This window comes from Onychostruthus taczanowskii, unplaced genomic scaffold, assembly GCF_017590055.1.
Source record: "Onychostruthus taczanowskii isolate IOZ18803 unplaced genomic scaffold, ASM1759005v1 scaffold14, whole genome shotgun sequence".
Lineage (NCBI taxonomy): Eukaryota > Metazoa > Chordata > Aves > Passeriformes > Passeridae > Onychostruthus > Onychostruthus taczanowskii.
The window spans coordinates 10,503,591-10,523,500 of record NW_024498573.1 but is presented as its reverse complement, the minus strand read 5'-3'; the positions used below and the strand labels follow the sequence as shown (position 1 = coordinate 10,523,500).

General features: G+C 39.7%; 1 protein-coding gene across 11 annotated transcripts in view; it reads left to right on the top strand.

The window, feature by feature from the left end:
• The window catches only part of RAPGEF6 (Rap guanine nucleotide exchange factor 6), a 122,622-nt gene that overhangs the window by 19,410 nt on the left and 83,302 nt on the right, over positions 1 to 19,910 (top strand). For all 11 annotated transcript variants that reach the window (XM_041397916.1, XM_041397911.1, XM_041397919.1 and 8 more), the window contains exons 2-5: positions 5,858 to 5,928; positions 6,545 to 6,601; positions 7,523 to 7,606; positions 19,336 to 19,405. In XM_041397916.1, coding sequence (XP_041253850.1) covers positions 5,858 to 5,928; positions 6,545 to 6,601; positions 7,523 to 7,606; positions 19,336 to 19,405 — 282 coding nt within the window. The remainder of the gene's footprint in view (positions 1 to 5,857; positions 5,929 to 6,544; positions 6,602 to 7,522; positions 7,607 to 19,335; positions 19,406 to 19,910) is intronic.

The following is a 19,910-nucleotide window of genomic DNA, read 5'->3' as shown; positions in this document are numbered from 1 at the left end:
TCCTGGAGGATTTTGTACCTGACGATCTTTTTGAATGCTCTTGGAATTTGAGAAGCTGTTGCCATATCGTTTAACTGTTGGTTCAAAGGCAGAAATGTGTGTCTGTTTATTTTAAAGTATATTATCAGACACATGACTGCATCTCTAACATATCTTCAGAAAATACTGATGTTTTGTTTGCTCTGAAACATATAAAATATGCATCCCGCCAACTGCCTTAGCTTGGAAAAGGAAAGGATGTAAATCCATCAGTCATCGTTTGTGCTGTTGTAGAAGCAGGTTCTTGTGTGTGACCCAGGGAATCCTGGGTGGCTCAGCAGCCTGCGTGGGCTGGCTCTGGGGAGCCTTGAGTGAGCCAAGCATATGTTCTTGCAGGAGGAATTTAATGTGTTTGGGGTGGATTGAGAGACAGGTTTTGTGCAGCTCTTTGGGACAGGTTTGCATGTGAGAGCAATCTGTCTGGGACTTGCTGACACAGCTGGTTTTACATACAGCTTTGAAGTGCTCTGGTGCAGGTTCCTGCTCTCTCGTTCCCTGAGCAAAGCTCTGCTCTGACTGAATAACACTTGCCGGTCTGCTTTCTTTGGGAGCCCTTGTTTCAGGTTCAGGGTGGATCCAGGGTATCTGTGAGGCCCAGGCTCGCTGGGATTTGGGAGCATCCCTGAGCGCTGCAGTGAGCAGCTGTCCCTGGCCAGTGCGGGGCTGATGCAGCTGTTCCGGATCTGGGCTGACTCTGCCTCTGGCATGAAGGACAGAACATGACAGGCAGTGCTGAGAGGAGTCTGGGGGGATTTATCACTTCCTCAGCATCCTAATACCTGATTGCAATTACTGAGCTTGGATCTATGTGAGATTAATCAGAATTTACAACTATGAGGTCATTTCAGAACAATTTATTTTCCTTAGAAATAGACCAGATTTCCTGTTTAGTGTTTAATAATAATAGTAATAATAATATGTTACTGAAACACCTGGCTGGGGTCACATAAAGGGAAGCATTAGTTTTTTGTTTTGTGCTTTTGAGGGGCAAAGTTGTTTTTGATGCTGTCATTCTATCCTTGTTTCAGAGCTGCTTTTATTTTTTTTTTAATTGGTTTTATTATTTTGGTTTTTTTGAGGGGTAGTTTTGTTTTGTTTTTTTTTCTTTTTTTTTTCTTTTTTTTTGTTTTTTTCCCCCCACTGCTTTTACCCCTTTTACCTCCTGCTTTAAACACTGCAGGAAGATTTGTCTTGGACCTTGTTGGGGACTTACAGCATCTGGATGCAGGTCATGTGAATTACAGTTGTGCTGGCTGGAGTTGTTGCTTGGGAAACTTTGTGGTCAGAACTCCATGTTCGAGACCACTGTTGTTCCACTGGAGCCTTAGTTCCAAGTTTGTAAAGATGCTTCTTGGATTAAAGGCCAGAGACTGGGTGAAAAGAGGGTGAAGCAAAAGGAAATGATGCCTACTTGCAAACTTTGCTCATCATTGGTGTTGCCGCGCTGTTGGTGCTTGTTCAGAAGGATCCAGGTCTTGGTCATATTTTAAAAAGATGCCAGTAATGAAACTTAAGGGTGACCACCACTTCCTCAGCAACTTTGAGTCTGGATTATGTTTTTCTGATGATTTTTCTGGCTGACTGTGCTTACTTCTTTATTTTAAAAAGTTACATCTTAACAATTAAGAAACTAATATATCACCATTCTTGCAAAAAAAAAGTAATAGGAGTGAATTATTTTCAAATAAATATTTTGGGATGAGTGGGTGATGGTGGTGGTTAGCTGGTGGCTTTACTTTTGTGTAGTGAGTTTTTAGTTAATGCTTCTTTTATTTTCTCCTGTTATGGTATCTCTTGAGAGTTAGCATCTGGCAGGGAAAATGAGAAGTGGTCTGGGTATTCAGGTGGCTCACTTCTAACTATATTGGGATGAGGATGTTACCATAAAAGAATATATATTTATATAACATGATATTGTTACTGAAATCTCTGTGTTTTTGTATCACCTTTGGTTGAGCAGCTGGTTAAGCTTTTTGCTGGAAGGCTGTGTGTGCTGGAGCTGATAAAAACTGGAAGAAGCTGAGGCTGCTGCTGACCACACTTCTGTGATAACAGCGCCATCCGCAGAGCCATCCCTTGGTTTCAGCACTGCTGCTGAAGCACACGCTGTTTCATGCAGTGTGTTCTGTCATGGGAAGAATTTGAAGACACAGATGTCCTCTGCTTTTTTTAAAGACATCTGCTGTGAGAACTGGAGGCAAAGAATGATCCGTCCCGGGCAGCTTGGTGCAGGATCACTGCGGTCGTGGTGTTCATGTTTCCTCTCTATGGTATAGAAAATCTCCTTTCTCACAGGATTAACAACTGCCTGATTACTCTTTGCTCACTTTCCCACGTTCCCTTGAGTTGCTGGAGCTGCAGTTTTAGCTAGTTGAATAGATAATGTGAGTTACTTTGTCTATAAATAACCTTAGTCAAGGTTGTTTTCTGTCAAAGATTGAAGAATCTGTTGTCAGCATAGCATTTGCAGGTAGATCCTGTGCTTCAGTTTCAGCTGTTATTTCAGCTGATGAAAAGCTCTGAAGAAAAGATTGCAAAATAAATTCATACTGACCTTGTTCTTTAGCTTAGAGCATGTGGAGAAATTGTGTTTCATCAATAGTTGTGTCTCAGTTGGATTTTGGCAGAAAAAGTAAGTAAAGAGATTATAAGGAAGGATATGGAAAGGGGCTGTAAAATTCCAGCAAATGTTTTGTGCTCTGCTGATAATGATGCTGAATGTTGCCCTTTGGCATCACTTTTCACAGTGAGTATCAGAAAGTATCTGTGAAAATAAACTCTACCCTTTGTACTGAGGTTATGTGCTTGTCCACTGTTTATAACTGCTGTGGTGAAATAAATATGTTTTTAAAAATAAAACTGAAAATCATATTCGAAGCTGTTGTAAACTTTGAGTTAGAGAAATAAATGCTTTCAGCTCTGTTGGAGGAGGATTTTTGGGAGCATGGTGCAGCTGGACTTCACCCTCTGTCCACGAGGTGGCCACAGCCCCTGCCCATGTCCAAGCCACCCTTGGATTAATTGATGTTCCTTGCCGGCAAAAATATAGAATGAGACTCTAAATATAGTATGTGAAATGTAATTTCAGTGCTATTTTAAGCTTAGTCTGAAATGACTTTTAAGTACAGAGAAAACTTCACAAACTGTGACTGATTTTCATAGCTAATGGTAATTTTAATTTTATTGGGAAAAGCTGGGATGTATGCACCACATGTACTATACCCTCCTGTGTTAGAATCTGAAGTGGCACGTGAGGGAGAGGAGGAATTCTACTTGGTTGTATCTATTTAAACAAGCAAAAAAGGCTTTCTACCAAGACGTGGAAAACAGATTGGATATGTACATTGGAGGTACTGGCAGGAAGAGGCACCTCGCAGCCCTTCCCAGGGGATTGCTGTTAGTTCTCTTGCTCAGTGGCACCCAGAGCCACCTTCTCTGCATGACTGGGAAGAGGGCTTGCTTTAAAAGTCAGGTATTTCAGGGAAAGCATTACAGGTCCTGATTTAAAACCACCTATAGAAACTGCTGTGTGAGTAGCCAGTGTGTTTAGCTTGTTGATGCATCACCTGGCTGGGTGCAGTGAGTTATTCATCATGTAGTTTATTATTTATCAGCATTAGAGCTGATAGTGGGCAGTGTAAGTTGAATATCTTCTGCTGGGTGAGGGAAGAGGAACGTTTGCCTTCCCTGTGCTCTGCTCAGCTGTTCCCTCTGCTGCTGCTGCTCATCTTGACAGAGGAGGATGGAGTTGGGGGATGCTTTCCAGACATGTATCCCTTTAAGAAAATGTTTATCTCTTAAATTTGCCAACTGTTTGATCATCAGGCTCTTCAGTGGATCAGTACAGCAGTTCTCTGTGCTGCAGGTGGAGTGCAGGAGTCAGTCCAGGCTGAGTGAACTTGTGAAGGGGCTGCATTATTCTTTACAACTGGGGAGTTGTAAAGAATAATTTACAAGTCAGGATGTGGTCATTTTTCATATGCAGAAGTTAAAAACTTCGATTAAAAGGGGAACATAGGCTCTTGTTCTGCTTACAGTTTTCTGTAACTCGTAACTACAGAACTGCTTGTCTAAAACATGTTCTGTTACATCTTAGTCCCAGTTATGTAAAAAAGTACTGGAAAATGTAGGAAAACCTATACAGACACAATGAGTTATGAAGACTTAAAAAATTCAGCTTTAATTTTAATACCAAATACTGATTCTCTTCTGGCTACCCAACTTTCACAGGAGTTGTGAATATCCTTCTTTTGGCCTGGGAGAGCCAGATATTATTAACTGCCAAGCCACTGTATGTACTGAATATATAGTTGCTGCATTTCTGTGCCTAATGCTTTCAGGTGGAGGAGTTGAGGTAGTTCCCTACTCAGAAAGAGGACAAGCTCAGAAATAGAGCTGTTGGTTATCTGAAATGACCCTCTGGCTGCCAGGTGCCCACCTCTGACAGGCTGTGGTGTGTTTGGAGTCTGTCCATAGCTAGTGCTCCTGGATGGTTTCACTAACAAAAACATGTTTGTGGCAGCTTGCATGATTAAAATGAGATTGGGCTGTGTGAAATGAGTGCTTTGTAAATGTGTTACAAATTCAGGCCTTCTGTTTAATTTTAATGGGATTTGGTAATGACATTTAAAAAATAAAATCAGAGTTTTATTGGTTTTACATAGTCTGCAATTACGTCTGACCTTTCATTTGATACAACAGTCCATATCAGTTATACTGCTAAACACGGACTATGAAGCCAAAGAACTTTCCTGAAGTAAATCCATTGTAAATTCTGAGGCCAGCATTCATATTGATTTATCTTATGTAAACACTGGATAAATGCAGCACTTGAAAATTCAGAACATACCTTCCAAGGCCAAGCTGGAGAGACTGCCCTGTGGTGTATAATGATTTTGTTGTGTGTGTATGTGGCTCTAACAGCCCACCTGTTCAGGACAGTAAATTAAGTGCTGAATAGCCCTAGTGAGCTGTTCCCTGCCATGTGGTCTGCACCATCAGCACAGATATTTTTGTGACTGAAGAGGATTCTGTCTGGTGAGAGGTTTAAACAGCTGTATCTCCTAATTACAGCTTCTATGTAAAGTTTAGTTTATAAAGTGAAATAATCTTCATGTTTTAGTAGTTTTGTTTCTATGGTTGTCAGTGGGTGACCCTAATGTAATATTGACTAGTGGCAGTAGGAGTGAGTGACCTCTAAAGCTTTATTTTTTACATCTTTGCCAAAGAGTATTTTGGAGTACTTGTTGATGTTTCCTCCAGACATGGACTGGGCTGAGCAAGAGAGGCAGTAGAATGGTGTAATTTATAGTGGGCCTGCCAGTTAGGTCTGAGGAGGACATGAAAGAGTTTTTCCCCTCCAAATATAACCCCTTTGCTATGAAAAGGTACTCTGGTGGTTCTCTGCACCCTACATAGTGGCTTAGGTTTTTCACTGGTTTTGAAAAATTCCTTCTTTAAAGAGATCTTAGAAGGTTTCAACAATTTTTGACCTTGGGTGAACAGGCCTGCTCTATTTGTCTTATCCCATGTGTTGCTTGCTGCTGTATCCATTCACATAAATAATATTTTCAGAGATATTTTTGTTAAATCTTTTTTTTCAGGTCAGTGTTGATGCATCAGTTGCACTTCACTCTTTTCGCTGCCACAGCTCAAGTGCAGACAGGGTTCTTCAAGTCCGTGTGTGTCCTGACCTATCTATTTATATGGGCTTTGTATAATTCTGTGTAACTTAGTGCAGAATCTGAGAAGTAACACCGAGTCATTAGATGTGAATGAAATTGCTTATGTGGGTTTTTTTGTTTTTTTTTTTTTTTAGGACTTGAATACTATCTATTCTTTCCTTCATGGGCTGGACATACTATCACACTTCAGGGAGCATCAGCTAAGGTGAAGTACTCTGCAGTTTGTGTTTTTTTAGCACACTTACATTCATGACTTTTTTGTGGAGATGAGCAGAGCTTTTGTCTGCCTGCAGTTTGAGGTGGCAGAGCATTGGCCAAATGCATTACTGAGTTAAGTCACTGCCATAATGTGGCACAAAATCTAAACTAATTAGCTCTTCTAAGAAGGAAGGCAGAGCTTGCTCCCATTTGCCTACAAAGGACTGTGTAGACAGTGCCCTGTCTTAACTCAGATTACCAAAAGCTTTTTAATGCTTCAGACATTCTGATGGTCTCAGAATCCATAAAATGGGAGGCCAACAAAGCACAAAAAGTGCTTTGGAAGTATTTTAGTTCCTTCAGTTCTGTTGCTATGGGTAATTCCAGTGTGTGGGAGTGATTTAAACACTTGGAAAACATGCTGTATATTATCTATTTGGATAATGAAGAGCACCGTAATAATTTGAATTTTCCAGTTAAGCACATCCTTTGTTTAGAACAAAAGAAATAGTCGAATTTGAGGTCTTAGTGCCTGAAAGTGATTCTACTGAAACGCAGTGATTAATGTCTTATGATCTTTGGGGATTAAAATTGAATTTAAACTTCTCTTCCTCTTCCCTCAGAATAATGTCGTCAAGTGCCCGCTATGAGAGGTACAAGGGCAACCAAGTTCTCTTTTGGTGAGTACACAGCGCTTATTGGAGTTCTTCAGCAGAAATGTGGGCAAACCCAATGTTCTGCATGTTGTTGTATGTCATTTGCTTTTCAGTCCTTGTCAATAATTGGTTAAAAGCTTTGGCAGAGGTGGTTGTGGCAGTGGTGCAGTGTGGATGTTTGAGGGGTGCCCATGCCCTTCCATGCCCATGTCCTTCCAGCCCAGCTCCCAGGGACAGCAGAGGGTGTGTGTGTGTCAGTGACACCGGGTGACAAGGCAGGCAGTGTCCCCTCTGCAGTCTGGTGACACTGAGCTCAGTAGGTGGCACTGTATCCCTGGAGCTGGCACTGCCTGCTCGGATCAGCCTGTGCTGGAGAGGGCTGCAGCTCAAACCCCAGCACTTCACATTGCAAAAACTGGTGTTTTAGCTTACACTTCTCTAGGTTCTTCCTGGGAGGCAAAAATACTTTTATTTTCCTCATCTTTTAGCATTGCTTATGGCATATTTATCATCTCATAGTTAATCCTAGCTTTCTGTATAAGGCACAGCTTCCAGCACACCCGAGTCTAAATGAGATGCCCCCTGCTCTTTGGTGTGGTGGGTATGTGTGACACCAGTAGCAGGTCAATATCTGTGTGTGGGGTTGTGTGCTGTCCTGTATTTGTAGCCTTTGTGTATACTTTCACTGGAATAAAATGTTTTCATTAAAAATTTCATTTTAATAAAGTAAATTTTTAAGCTAAGTTAAATGTCAAAATGTAAAGTATAAGAAACATCTCTTATGTGAATGTTTAAAAAAAAAATCCCGGTCCAGTTGGAGTTCCCAGGTTCTGATAATAAACTGGTAGAATGATAAATCATTATTTTACTACAATAATATTTTGGATAACATAATTCTAAGGTGCTGTAAGGAGAAGTACATATCAGTGATTTCTTTTCTTACAGCTCAGAAACTATTGCAAGATGCTGGTATATCTTGCTTTCTGGATCTGTGCTCATGAAGGATTCAATGTTTTTGCCACCTTGCAGGTAGGTAAAATAACATCTTGTTGTCATTTAAGGCACTTCTTAAAAAATAAATGCTTCTTATGTATTTGTGTTACTGCAATTTTTAAAGAATTTTAAAATAATGTCATCATTTTGGTTTTTCTAAAATTTGATGGTGAAATAAATGTTCAGCTAATTCAATTTAAATTTTCTCAGACTTGTTCTGCATGTTGAAATTTCTTTGTGTAATACTGTACTCAATCTAGTTTGGCTTTTTAAGTTTGTAAGAAAATCTGTAGTCAGCTTATTACCATGGGGTCTCTTTGAATAATTTGTGCTGTGTGACTGTTCTGGATAGTCACAAAAATATGACTGCAGATCACATAGCTGCTGCCATTTGGTCAGAGGCTGTATTTAATGGCACATATGATTTTTATGTGCAGCAAGAAGGGGCCAGCAGCATCAGCTGTGGAGGGCTTGTGCCAGGAGCCCATCTGTGTCCTGGGGCTGAGCCACAGTGAGCACTGACATGCTTTCACTGGAGCATATTATTAGACTTGAGCTGAACTTGGGCAAGTAATGCCCTGAGTACCCAGAGTAATACTCTGCTTGACCTTGTAATCACTCATTTTTATTTCACTGTGTTTCACTTGACTCAGCATGAGCTGACCATGAGTGCATAGACTTAAGGCCAGCTCCAGCTTACATACATTTCTGTATACTTGAATTTCATAGTGTGTGCTAGTAAGAACATATAGGACTGAATTTTTCAGCTCAGTTAGTTGTAGGCTGGATATTAAACACCTAATGCTCCTTGAGTGACTGAAGGTCCTTGAGTGAAATTGTCCAGAGAAGCTGTGGCTGCTCCCTCTCTGGAAGTGTTCAAAGCCAGTTTGGATGGGGCTTGGAGCAATCTTGTCTAATGGAAAGGCTCCTTGCCCATGGCAGGGGGGTGGAACAAGATGTGCTTCAAGGTCCCTTTCAACCAAAATCTTACTGTGATGAGTCAGTTATAAGTTCAGGAGTAGCAGCAGTGAGGACATGGCATGCTTGTATTTGCATAGAAACACTCTAAAATTATTGTTTTGCAAAACCTGGAGTATGTGACTTACAAGCACCATTGCTTGTGGTTTCTTGTGTCTTAAAAAAGAGAAAAGCAAAGCAGACTTGTTAATTCACAAGATTACAGCTACATTTAGTATGGATAATGAGGGTGGTGAAAGGGTCATCTGTTAGATGGAGCTGCTGGGAGGTTACAGCTTATAAAGGGTGGTTCCTGGGATGTTCTGTCTCCTTAGGTGGTGAGATCATGTGGAGAGGAAGAGAATGGACTCCTGATAGGTGTCTAGGGCATTCAGCTCACTTCCTTTTTGTTTGAAATACAGTCATATTGGTGCATTAAATAGATTTTTTTTTTTCCTTCAGTAGAGTGGGATAAACTTCAGTTACTTTCCCTGTTTGGAACACCTTATCTGTCACATTTCTAGTTGAGGGAACTGCAGTCATCAGACACAGACTAATTTCATATGAAATAATGCCTTGGATAAGTTAGTAGTATTCTTTCATAATTGTAATTAGCAGTATTTTCATTACATTTGAAGTAATACTTAATGTCACTTTTTATTCTTTGTCCCCAACTAAGTTCCTGATTATGTGAGTCATTCTGAACGGAGGCTTAATGGAGGCTATAGGAAAGCACAATATTGCCTTTATTCTCATTGCCTCAGGTATTACAGAGCTATTCTGTATCACAGAAAACAAAGATAACTTGCTGCATGTTCTCTTTGCCTGATGTGCATATGATCCTAGACTTGTAATATGTTTGTGAAATAAACTATATGGGAGAGTATGCTGTGTGTGGTACTGCTTTATCCATGCAGTCATTGTTCAAAATTCAGCATTGCACTAGAAACTAACTGCCCAGCATTAATTATATAATAACAATTGTATAGGATACTGCTGTTACAATTGATTGTTAGTGAGATCCTTGCAGTCTCCATAAATAATCATAGCCACTGGGAAGTGGTTATGGTTTAATAACTGTTTGCTGGTATATCCTCACAGTACTTGTCCTTTTTCTGTCACCTGCCCTGTGATTGCCTTGATGGATAGGAGGAGACTGTAGTAAACAACTGTAGACTTGGAGAAGATGCTATCCTGCTTTTGCTTGCCCCCTTTAATCCACTGTCTATCAGAGCTTTTGGAAACCTTATTTTTTTCTGCTGAACTCTTTGAAAGAAAATATTCAGTAGAATCCCACCTGAAAGATACTTAGCCCCTTGAAAACAGAAGGAGGTGGGCAGTAACTGCTTTATTAACTTTGTCTAAGTATTTGAATAAGTAAGGATGGAAGCTGGAGCTCACTGTGCTTGAAAAGGGTTTTTTTATGGACTTGATGAACTTTTATTCAAGTTGTCATTCAGAAATTGGTTTAAAAATGGGAGGAGTAAATTGTGCGTCCAGGCACAATAAATCTATTAAATATTCTGACACTGATGCTCATGATGAGAGAAACCCTGTAAGATTTTTATGGTAAGATGCAGATCAGTCAGTAACACCAGGTACAAAGATGGCATAATCTTGATTACCCTATTGCCTGGAGAATGGATTTGTTAATAAATTTGGCATAGGAGGAGAAGAATTTGCTTCTAACATGAAAGCAATGGCCGGAATAAAAGAACGGGATTGAAGGATTTGTGGAAGGAAAATCATGTCAGTAAGTTAAAGAGGTTTTGTGTTAACCTTGCTTGTTAATGAAGATAATTCATGTGAACAGGATATTTGAAGGAGATTACTCACAGCAAGATTAGCCATAGGAGATATATCAAGGACCTGGAGGAACTTTTGAAGCCAATTATGTGGCTGACAGCCTCCTACAGCTGTGAGAATTGAACCTCCAAAGGAAAAATACAAACTCTTGAAACATTCAAGATGTAGTGGTACTAAAACAAACACTTCTCTTTCCCTGTCAATCCAAAATCTCTGAAGTAGAGAAAATTGGAATCATTGTTCTACTCATGTAGTGCATTTCTTGGCTAAAAACAATTGCTTTATTTAAAATGGCCTTGTGGTTGTGTGGTGTCTTTTCATGAGAGTTGTAGATGCATCAGTGACTCAATTAGGCATTTCTCTTTTCTTTAGTAAAAGGAGAAGACCCAAATGCTTAGATCAAGAAAATGGTCACAATGAAAGAGGAACTCCAGTTTTGCATCATGAACAACAGCTTGGGTTGAAATTATTTTAGCTTGTTTTGTATTAGTGTTTGTGAGTAACAGTGTTTTTATTTTGCAACTGACTGTGACTTAATAGTGACTGTTAATAGTGTTTACATCTATTCTGTGTGCAGTGCCAGAAGAACAGAAAATACTGTGCTTCTACAGGACTGTCAGTGATGTAAAGTAAGAATGTGAGATTAAAGATCTGCAATTTGAAGAATTTAAAAATTAACAAAATGCCATAATTTAAATGTTGATGTATATAGCTTTGTTCTCAAACGTATTTATACCTCAAATGCACTACCTAAAGTCAGATCAGTTTTGCTTCTGAAGCCTGTAGGGCTGCCTTCTGCAAATACTTGTGAATTTGTACGATCGCTGCAAAAGTAAACCAGTGGCTCAGCTCCTGGCATCTCCTCCCAGCTTCTGGCAGTGCAATGTATACTGGTCTTTTTGTCTCCTGATCCTTCCTTTTCAGGTTTAACTTGAATACTGCATCTGCTTAGACTGCACCTGCTGTATCCAAGCTCTGTCCCAGTGCTCCTCAAACTCTGCTCTTCCTCATCTCCGTTCCATTCCCAATGCCTGGAGTGTGAATAGTGCTTTTCCTCCCTCAGCTTCCATGGTCTGGATCCATGTGTGCCAGTCGCCTGCTGCCATACAGTAAACCTAATTTCTGACAAACTGGCAGTTGCCAGTAAGGTTCTGAATTGTGATAATTGTTGCCATAATCAGGATTTAAGTTTCTTACTGTGTGACTCTAAATATTGCAATCACAATACAGTACAATACTCTGAGCGTATGTTTGCTTCACACTGGAAAGCTCTTCCCAACTAACTGTTGTGGATGATTTTCTCTGCTTTCTTAAAGGGAGCTTCAGCCTTACCTCCCTGTGCTTATCAAGTCTGAGAGATTTAGTACTCGGTACAGGATAAAAGCAGTGGTTATTCAGTGCATTTGTGGCTCTGGATGAGGTGATGTTTTCCTTGGATGTTTCTGTTAAGTGGTGGCTGTAACTTGTAGCAGTGCCTGACAGCCAGTAAGTGAAACAACAACTTGGGAATGCTACCAGTAAATGTATTTGTAATACTAATTAATTCAGATAGAGTTGTTCAGATTTAAATTCTTTTGGCAGAGCTAGTGCTGGCATGAAAATACTCGGAGGGAAAAGGGAGTGTGGATGAGGAGAGGCAGCTCACCAGTGAGAAAAGCTGTGTCCTGGTCTCCCTGAGTGTATTGGGCTTGCTGATGTTGAGTAAGGGCTGGGAAGGTGCTGCAGACCAAGACTACATAGTGCATCTTGTTTGATATAGACTAATCTTCTAAGAAAGTAAAAAAATGAAGAAAGACTGTGTTCAGACCTGTCTCAGCTATATGGCTGAATAATCTTGTCCATATTTCTCCTTCACCAATAATTTTCTTTTGGTCTATTCATGGTTCCTTAGCGCAGCTACCTTTTAGAAATTTTGTGGACTGCAAGGGATGCTGATTGTGCTACAGAGTTTTTTGTTGGCTAAACTTAAGTGCAAGAGAAAGGAAATTAGAAGGAAGGGATCATGTATGGTTTGTTTGTAACTAAAATACAATTTTACTAAGACTTTGCAAACAGGAAAGCTGCACAGAAAGTGGTAGGTGAGACACAAGCTTCCTCAAAGGGTTGTCATGTTCGGAGTATAAAGTAATTAATACAGAGATCTTGAGCTTGCAGCCTGCAAATTGAGTAGCATGTTATACAGCCTCCAAAATAATTTCCAATTAGAACTTCAGCAGGCTCAAGAGATAAACCTGCTAAATGTTGTTATTGAGAGCTAATGCAGAAATGGGTTTTGATGACTGAGCATTAATTGAGATAGGTATTTTGCATTCAGCTATGTATCTTGTGGTGTCTGGTTTCCTTTAAACCATTTCCTGATGGAGTTAAGTATTATAATATTTTTCTAATGAAGTTACTTTGAAGAGCTCAGGACTTGCACAGCATATGATATCTCATAAACTCTGCCATTTGCATTTGCTGAAATTTTTGGTTCGTGCTGATGGACCTTTTTCCCATCTCCTTGTTCTGTTTCACAAACAGGAACATTTGGGGCTGCTCAGCAGCTGCTGTGAGGCTCCTGCTGCACCTGTGAGCCTCAGGCAGCTCCCCACCAACCAGCCCCATTCTTTAGATCATGGCTGGGCTGAGACAAATCTAGTGAAATTGAGATCTCTGTGGAGATGCCAAGAAAAACAAATTATTCCTATGAGGATTTTGATGTTGAGTATACTCCTGTGTCATGTCTGCAGTGCAGGAAGGGCAGATCCTGACTTTTCTGTCCACAGTCACTGTGGCTGTTAATGCTGTTGTGCAACTTCATGGGTTTCCCCTCAGTGTTATTTCCCAAACAATGACAAATAAATTTAAGCATTAAATTACATTTTTTTGGTAATTAGATTGGTGTTTAATAATACTAATGGTTATTCCAGCCATTAGTGTACTTGTGTGGTACATTCATTGGTAACATAATTCATTTTATCTTGGATCTGACCAACAGCAACTTTGCAGTAGATATCCAGGAGTTTGCTGGAACAACTGTTCTGCAAGGAGAGGAAAACAAATGCTTTCATAGCATCACAGAATGGTTTTGGTTGGAAGGAACCTTAAATCTTATCTCGTTCCAACCCTCTGCCATGAGCAGGAACACTTTCCAGAATCCCAGGTTGCTGCAAGCTCCACTCAACCTGGCCTTGAACACTTCCAGGGATGGGGCAGCCACAGCTTCTCTGGCAACCTCTGCCAGGGTCTCCTTGCCCTTCAGTAAAGAGTTTATTCCCAATATCTCATCTAAACCTACTTAGGTCAGCTTAGAATCATCCTCCCTTGTCCTGGCACTATATGCCCTTGTAGCCCCCCTATACTGGCACAGTGTCATATTTTCATCTGTTAAAAAAACAGCCAAACAACCTGTTTATTCCTTATGCATCTTGTCTCTCCCAGGCCCAGTTGTGCCCTTCTGTACAAAATCTTTTTGCATGGAAGAAATGCATCCAGGTTACTGGATAAGTGAGGTCATGGGATTCACTTTGCAGTGGCGAGTACAGTTTATCTTCATCATTATGTGCCTAAAAGCAGCCTGACAGGCAGTCTGAGAGACAGGTATATTGATAAAAACAAAATACCTGCAAACTCTTTGCTTGTTATCTTGATAAACTGGTATATCAGGGCCCTGGCCCTGTTCTACATGTAGTACAGTACTGAGTATTACTGCAGTAAAACTCCTGCAGGTAGCTTTATTGACAGTCACAGATAACTGTGCATTATTGACACCAATTTACACAGACAGGAAAATGTTATGATTTTACAGTTCCTGGAAAATACAGAACGTGAAGTGCCTGACATCCTGCCACTGATAGCTTTGATGTCTGAAATATCTGAAAATATTGTTTCAGGATGTAGTAGAGCATTGTAAATTTGAAGATACTTGCTGATTAGTGCTGAAACAAATAAGACAGTCTCAGTCTCCATCTGTTTGTACACTGAAAGCTCTGCAGGACAGGCTGTGTTATTACCTTTAATGTATGTATGATATTCTGAGTAATGAAGAATGAGAAGCTATCAGTATTGAAAAACTTGAGCATATTGATATCAGGAAATGTTTGAGTAAAATGTGATGGCTGTTGCTTAAATTCATCAGTTCTGGATTCCAGATGTATTTCGTCACCAAATACTCAGGTTGTGCAACAGCTGGATATAAGAATTTTCAAAACATTTGTGTTCAGAAAGCCATGTTTGTGCTCATCCTGTTTCAAGGGCTACGATCAAAATATGTTACATTGGAGGAGTTTCTAAATAGTTTACTTTATAACAGAAGTTTTACTTTAAAAAGAAGTTTTAACACCTTCCTGTTCTGGGGAGTGAGCATGAGTGTGAAATGGGGTATTCTCAGGTACAGAAGGCTCCTCCAGTGATTAATTTATTCTATTCCCTGTATCAGTGCAGTCAGCAGGCACATGCTCAGGTGCCTGCACTTCTGAGGTACTCTGCAGTTGCTGAGAGATGAGCAAATCACACAGTGGAAAAGGGACAGATGAACCAAGGAATGTCATAGAATGACAGACTGGTTTGAGTTGGAAGGGGCCTTAAAGCTCATCCAGTTCCAGCCCACTGCCATGGGCAGGGACACCTCACTAGACCAGGATTCTCCAAGCCCTGTCCAGCCTGGCTGAGAGCTGTTATCTGCAGTCCTGGGCTTTTACATTTTGGTAGCTCCAGTCTGATCCCACGGCCTGAACACCCATTAGTTGTTGGTATGGATATCATGCCAGTTTAACTTACATTCTTTTCTCAGATTATGCAACTGCTTAAGCATTTTTAATTATGAGTAGCAGTGAATTAGAAGGAAAACACAATTTCTTGCAAATGAGGCATCCATAAATCAAGGATAAACAAAACTGCCTTTGGTATATGGAAGACATTTTTTTTTCCCATGATGACATTGAGTGAGTGTGTGAAAATTAATGATGCAGATGAAATACATGAATATTAAGTGACAGGAGCATACAATAAAATAATAAATAAAAAAAATTGTAGTGCACTTTTATAGTACTAATTTTTTCTAGGTTTCCAGCAGTGACAAGCTATAGAATGATATTAAATTTAAGACTTATTTAAATATCACACATGTATTAGCAATGCCAATTAAATTGTTCAGTCATTTAAAACTTTAATTGTTATACCAGTGGTAGTATGTCCTTTAACAATTTTTTTTTGTTGTAAGTAGAGCTTAATTTACATCAGTTTCATGTTTTCTTACACTTTCAGTGTTAATTTAAATTTTTAATTAGATTATTTTCCCCACTCTACTTAAAGCACTAAAGCATGTGTAATGTGCTGTACCTTTGTGAGTATTTCCCAATTTTCTTACGCATCTTGCCACATGTGACATCAGGAGGACGTAGTGTTTTTGAGATAAGCTTTTGGTTGGAGAAGCTGCTGTGATGGTTGGCAAGCAGAAGGACTGAAATGGGCTTCTTGGATTGGACCTTTCCAGGAAGCAAACCTGACCCTGGGAGAGGATGTGGTGCCAACTTGGGTAACCAAAAAGACTGAGTAATAACAGCTCCTGCAAACAGCACCATGAGTTCTTGATGCCACAGCAAAGTTGTCTTTTAGTACCAAAAGATAAGATTGCCCCAAATCTTCCAGACTTACAAGTACTTTCCAGAGCTCTCTCTTTTGATAAACAGCATGGTTCAGGTTTGGATGGGTTTAATCACCAGCTAAAAACTTCTCCAAGTGATTTGCTGTCACAGAAATGTTCCTTCTTCTTTGAAAGAATGTTCCATGTCAAAGTTTGCTCTTGTTTCCCGAGTGGGTTTTCCCTCCTCCATTTTCAAAGCTTTGTTCAACCGAACCTTTTCCATTTACAAACATTTAGGAATGAATGTTGTTTTGAAGCCTTGATTATAATTGGCAGATTAGTGAAGTATACTGATGTCAGCAAACCTCTTAACTGATAGAGAAGCTAAATATTTGTATTCTAGAGGAAAAATACGTAATAAGTCATTAAGAAATTTAAAACCAATGTTTCTAAAACATGTTGTGTATGTTGATTAAGAATTAAAAGTTGGTATTTTCAAGACATAGTGGTAGTTATGACTGGGGAAAAACCACGTGTGACCTCCTCTTTGGAAGGAGCTCTGCTGTGGAATAATCCATAAACCATCCAGGGTGTGTACCAGGAAATAATGAAACTTGACCTATTGACTTGTTAATATGAGTAGTTTATTCTTTAGGATTAGCTGTGTGGGTTTTGTCTTTGGAACCTGATCCTTTTCCAAGTGTTTGGTTGTTGTAAAGTGCCTGATCGAGCAGAAATAATAGGGCCAAGACTGTGACCTTTGTTCCAAGCACCGTTCTTGTCCTCATTACGCTTACTGCCATTACTTAATTAGCAAATGCTGCAACATCAGCAGAGGGAGGCTGGACAGTGGCTGAATTTGAGGAATGTGTTTATGTAAAACAAAGCAAAAAAGAAAACAACTCCTCCTTGACCTCCAGAGTTTGATAAAATCTTGTTACACAACAAAAATACTTTGCTTGAACAACCTGCAACAGGAAATTGGTGCTCTTTCCTAACTACAGGGGATGTAGCAATAGTAGTAATCTCTTTTGTCATAAAACTGATAATGATTATTTCTGGATTTAAAAAGGTGCAGAACCTGAAACTTGCAGTTGCACATGATTCCTTTGTAATTTTGGTGTTTTGGGAAAAAAAATCTCTTGTCTTTTGTTTTCTACTATAAGGAATAGAGTTATAAGTTATTTAATTTTTTTTTCTTTAAATTGAAAATGATCCCATGGCAAAGTTGATCTCAGTTTGGTTTGTAGTTTGTAGAGAAATCCTAATGTGGATTTCAGTGCATCTTAGTGTTGGAGCTGACATTAAAAATGATAGTTCTGTATTTTCTGAAATGAATTAATGGTTATAAGAGTGAGAATAGTTTAGCCATTCTTTTTATGTGTTGCAGAAACACAGGACTCTCATGCCTGAATCACATGCTGTGTGGAAAAAACATGAAAGAAGGCATGAAAATTTGAACTCTGAGTTTCTTATTATAGATGTGTGAAAATGCCAGTTTTCTATGTGAAACTGGTGCTTGTCTGGTTTGGGTGAGAAAGTTTTAGTTGTCATGGTGTTTATGACTGTATTGCAGTCATGTAATTTAAATGTATTTTTCTTTTCCTTCAGTAGACCATTAGCAAAATCAAAACTTGACAATGGAAGCTGCTGTGCTCCTATTAATTGTAATTCTTTATCCAAACTGGATTGCACTGATAATTTCTTTGTTGCAGTAATCTGAAGCTTCCCTTGAGTTACTTCACAGTTTCAGGAGAATCACAGAATGATTTGTGATGGAAAGGATATTTAAGCTCACGTGGTTCCAACCTCCTGCCATGGGCAGGGACACCTTCCTCTATCCCAGGTTGCTCCAAGCCCCATCCAGCCTGGCCTTGGACACTTCCAGGGATGGGGCAGCCACAGCTGCTCTGGGCACCCTGTGCCAGGGCCTCACCACCCTCACAGGAAGAGTTTCTTCCTAATATCTAATCAAAACCTCCCCTTCTTCAGCTTAGTTTAGTTTTTTTAGCCTCAGTTCAGTTCCTTAAATTATTTTCCCATAGTTGCATATATCCCACAGAAGTTTTGGAGTGTTGTTTACAAACATGAATCTTTTTAAGTGTTCTGTATAAAGTGGTGGTGGTTTCAATGGATCTTTGCCATCAAGATGACCGTATATGTAACTCAAATCTTGCATGGCTGGAGTTTCAGATGTACTTTTTAAACATAATCTCAGTGAAAACACCTGGAGCTGATCTATTTTTTAAGGGTTTGTCTCCACTCTTGTCTTAACTTCCTTCTAATTCTCATGTGAATCCCTGCTTTGCATTAAGCAGTTCCTCAGTTATCTCACCTGCTGGCAGGTGCTAAAACGTGATTGATGTTGACAGTCTGACAGCTGCACCCTCTGAACTGCTAATCCAGCCACTGTGCTGCTCATCAAGGCGTTTGTTTTGTGTGCTGGGGTTGTGGAATCACTTTCCCTCGTGCCCAGGGAGTGAGTAGGTCAAGCATTCCCACCTCAGGCTGATGGGTCAGGAGTGAAGACAAGCTTACTTAATATGTGAAGCCAGATCTATTCGATTCCAGGTACTACTAGTACAGTGACAAATGGTTTGATTTGAGAGGTTGTTGGTCTGTAGCACACCTCACTCATCCCCCAGCAGTGTCTAGCTCAGTCCTCTTTTGCTGGTAGCTCCAGCACCTTCAGATTTGGTTGCATGGTGCCTTCTCCAGAGGTGGTTTCTCTAAAGTCACCTCTGTTGTTCAGTGTCCTGAAGGAAGTCTCCTGTTAGAGTTGATGAGCTGAAGCACATCAGGTTGTTTTTAGCTGCTTTCCTCAGCTGCTGTCTTACGCAGCCCATCATGCTTTGTTCCATTTGTGTTCTTTCCTACTTAAAGAGAGCCCATCACCATGACCCAGTCCTTGTACAAGTAGCAACTAGAAACAGAGGTCACAAGGCTCAGTGTGAGAAAAGAGGTTCTCTGTACCCCCCTTTGCTGGGAGGATGAAGGGGTGATGCAGAGTTGAGGGAGCTCTCATTAAAGATGTTCTGTGCTGAGTAGTATTTTGGAGTCTTTGGAATTTATGTATATTTGTTTTTACAAGGCCCGTTTAATGTTAATTAAAATGCACTAAGGTTTTCTTGTCAGAACTGAAATGTATTATGAGTGGTTGTGAGTATCTGCAAGTAATAATGATTTTACAAAAGAACATTCTTTATATTTGGACTTTACATAGCAGGCTGTGATGAGGGATGCTGAATAAATTAAAATATTATGGTAATGATACTATCTAATTAGCATTTTTCATACAATAGTTTTCATCAATTTTTCTTTCTTCTTTTTTTATTTTTTAACAACATGGACCATTGCCAGTTATTTTTGTTACTGAAAAGGTAAAATAGGCTGTTCATCTCATTTCTTTTTTGTTTGCTTTTTTTCCATCCCACTCTAGTTTTGGCAAGCAGTCTGGAGGAAAGCGAGGATGCGAATGTATCATATTGGAACCTTCAGAAATGATTGTGGTAAGGCAAATTTTTTCATATGTATTTAAATCTATTGCTGGTTTCAGCAAATTCTTTCTCTTTTACAGCAGAAAGCTTATTGTAAAGTATTCTGTGAAATTGCAGTAAAATTGCCTTGATTTCAATTATACCTATGGCCGCTCTCATAACAGCAGTAGCTATGTAAATTTAATCTAGATGGGTAAATGATGATGATGATTAGGTCATTCTTTCTAAAATTATGCTTACTTGAGTTTCAAAAGCCTAACAGTCACGGCTGAGCTGAGCATTCCTGAGTCAGGCTATGACAGTCTTCTATTTTGAGTATTTTTTTTTACACCCCCATTCCCCATTTCATGGCTTTTATTGGTCACATCTGGGTGGAAAAGTGTTCTTCCTCCAAACCTTTGCAGTGCCACAAAGTGTGAAGCCTTTTAGGTAGGAAAAGAAACATGAGAATGCTTAGCCAAGCTTGAAGGGTAGGATTTGTCACTGTTCTTAATGTCCAGTATTCCTTCTTCTCCAG